We start from the raw sequence: 1903 nt of genomic DNA, 5'->3' as shown, positions 1-1903 counted from the left end.
ATTTGGAATGAAAACAATACACATCAGTCAGAAAAAAAACAACCAAAAAATATAATCTCTGTAACTTTCAGCTGTAGATCTAAATCTATATAGATGACAGAAAAATGTAAAAGACCTCTGATGCTGGCACATGAGTAAAATCAGGGAAACCTGTCAAACATGAAACATCAGCAGACATGATAACAAAAACTTTTGATTTGATTGAAAAATTGAACATGCTCAAGGAACAAAATCCCAACCCATGACCAAGATCTTCTAACAAGGGAAATAACCAACTTGTAACTTAAATGGGACTTATTACGGTGATCACTTCCCTTTTGTCACATGGCGAGGCGTAAATTGATTGTTTTGTGAAATAAAATGGAAAAAAACGTGAAAAAACGCGGGGAATCCAAAATTATGCAAATGTTTCAGAGTTACGCGGCCGCACAATCGCATAATCCTACGGTGAAAGCTATAAACATACAGCAGATCAGATGATTTACCTCAGCCGACATTGACGAACTGGAATCAAAGTAGATGCCAAGATTCTTAACTTTTCTTGAAAATGCAATTTCCACATCACCAGTTGTCATGTGATCGTGGTCAACTGCTTTGACAGACATTGCATTGCCTACCAGAATGACTTCTGTTTTTATCATCATTCGACATCAATTTGTTTTTGTTCATCCAGTTTTTCATTGAGGCAATTTTCAGCCTTTTTTCCCCTCAAACTGAAATCTGATCTACGTTATTGCTTTCTCTTTCCTCAGGGCTTTGAATGGTTCGACCCATTTGTGCCAATTTTGGTGCCAGAATATTCAAGTACAGAAGCTCTCAGCTGTTTGAGTTACTACATTGACAGGAACTGGATTCAGAATGAGCATGGTGAGTGCACACAGGGCTGTATTTTGAAAATGTGATTAGAGTTTGAGATAAATGAAAAAAATGTTTTAATTAAACCCCATCGTGAGGTTAGCGCGACTATTGTTGCACTGCTGCGACTGTCCCTCAGTGGTTATGGCGACTATACTGGCGATCACGAACACGGGTTCTTCAGATTCGATATTGTGTATGGAACCATCGGAAATGGTTTAAACTAAGTTAAACTCTTTTCAAGGAAGATTTTTTCCTAGCATTTTCTGCCCCAAACAAGAATCTAGACCCAGAATTGGAATAGAAAACGAACAGTCTAGGAATTTGTTTACACTGTTTACATCAGTCACTAAAGCAATAATTGAATCTGAAATGGCTGCAAATATCATGACTGTTTGAAATCTGTTCAACACATTTTATCAGGATGGTAATAATTCGAGAGGAAACAGTTTCAATGCAAAAAGTGTGAGGTAGCCCTCTGTGTCCCTGGCTGCTTTGAACTGTATCACTCACACTCGGACAAATTTGACACCACAATGTCAGGACTAACACACTGGCAAAGACACTCTGACGAGCAAAAAAATTAAATTTCCAGTTCAGTGATGTTTAGTTATATTTCTATCTTAAAAGATAAGGAAGTTATAAGCATTTTTCTTAACCCACCCTAATTTTCTTGAAGTTCTCAAATTAATTCGCCTCTCGGGGACTGGACAGTGCAAATTAATTCGCCTCTCGAAGGATTAAATTCCATAGAGAAACTGCTTCATCTTAAGCATCTTATGTCAAACATGACTGGTTCAAAGTTTCTGTTTTTACTACACGATGTTATATTTATAAATTGGTGCCGATGGGTAATTTTTGTGAGAGGCAAGGAGACATTATATACAGGGGATTCCGCTTAAACCGAGCACAGTTAATCCAAAAGCAGTCATAAACAGAAAGAAAAGAAAATCCCCGATTTGTTTTACGACATCAAAGATAGTAAATAACAAGATGGGCCACTCAGCCAAAAAATTGTCCGCAGGAAGCATGCTCTTTGCTTCAGATG

At 37.6% G+C, this 1903-nt stretch overlaps 1 protein-coding gene across 1 annotated transcript in view; it reads left to right on the top strand.

Moving 5' to 3' along the window:
* Positions 1–1903, top strand: part of LOC101849759 (28S ribosomal protein S29, mitochondrial) — a 24472-nt gene that overhangs the window by 20749 nt on the left and 1820 nt on the right. Inside the window, exon 12 of the mRNA XM_013080950.2 lies at positions 753–867. Coding sequence (XP_012936404.1) covers positions 753–867 — 115 coding nt within the window. The remainder of the gene's footprint in view (positions 1–752; positions 868–1903) is intronic.

The sequence above is a fragment of the Aplysia californica genome, unplaced genomic scaffold (genome assembly GCF_000002075.1).
Source record: "Aplysia californica isolate F4 #8 unplaced genomic scaffold, AplCal3.0 scaffold00107, whole genome shotgun sequence".
NCBI lineage: Eukaryota > Metazoa > Mollusca > Gastropoda > Aplysiida > Aplysiidae > Aplysia > Aplysia californica.
Note: the sequence above shows the minus strand (reverse complement) of the source record. Positions and strands in the feature narration are given on the sequence as shown.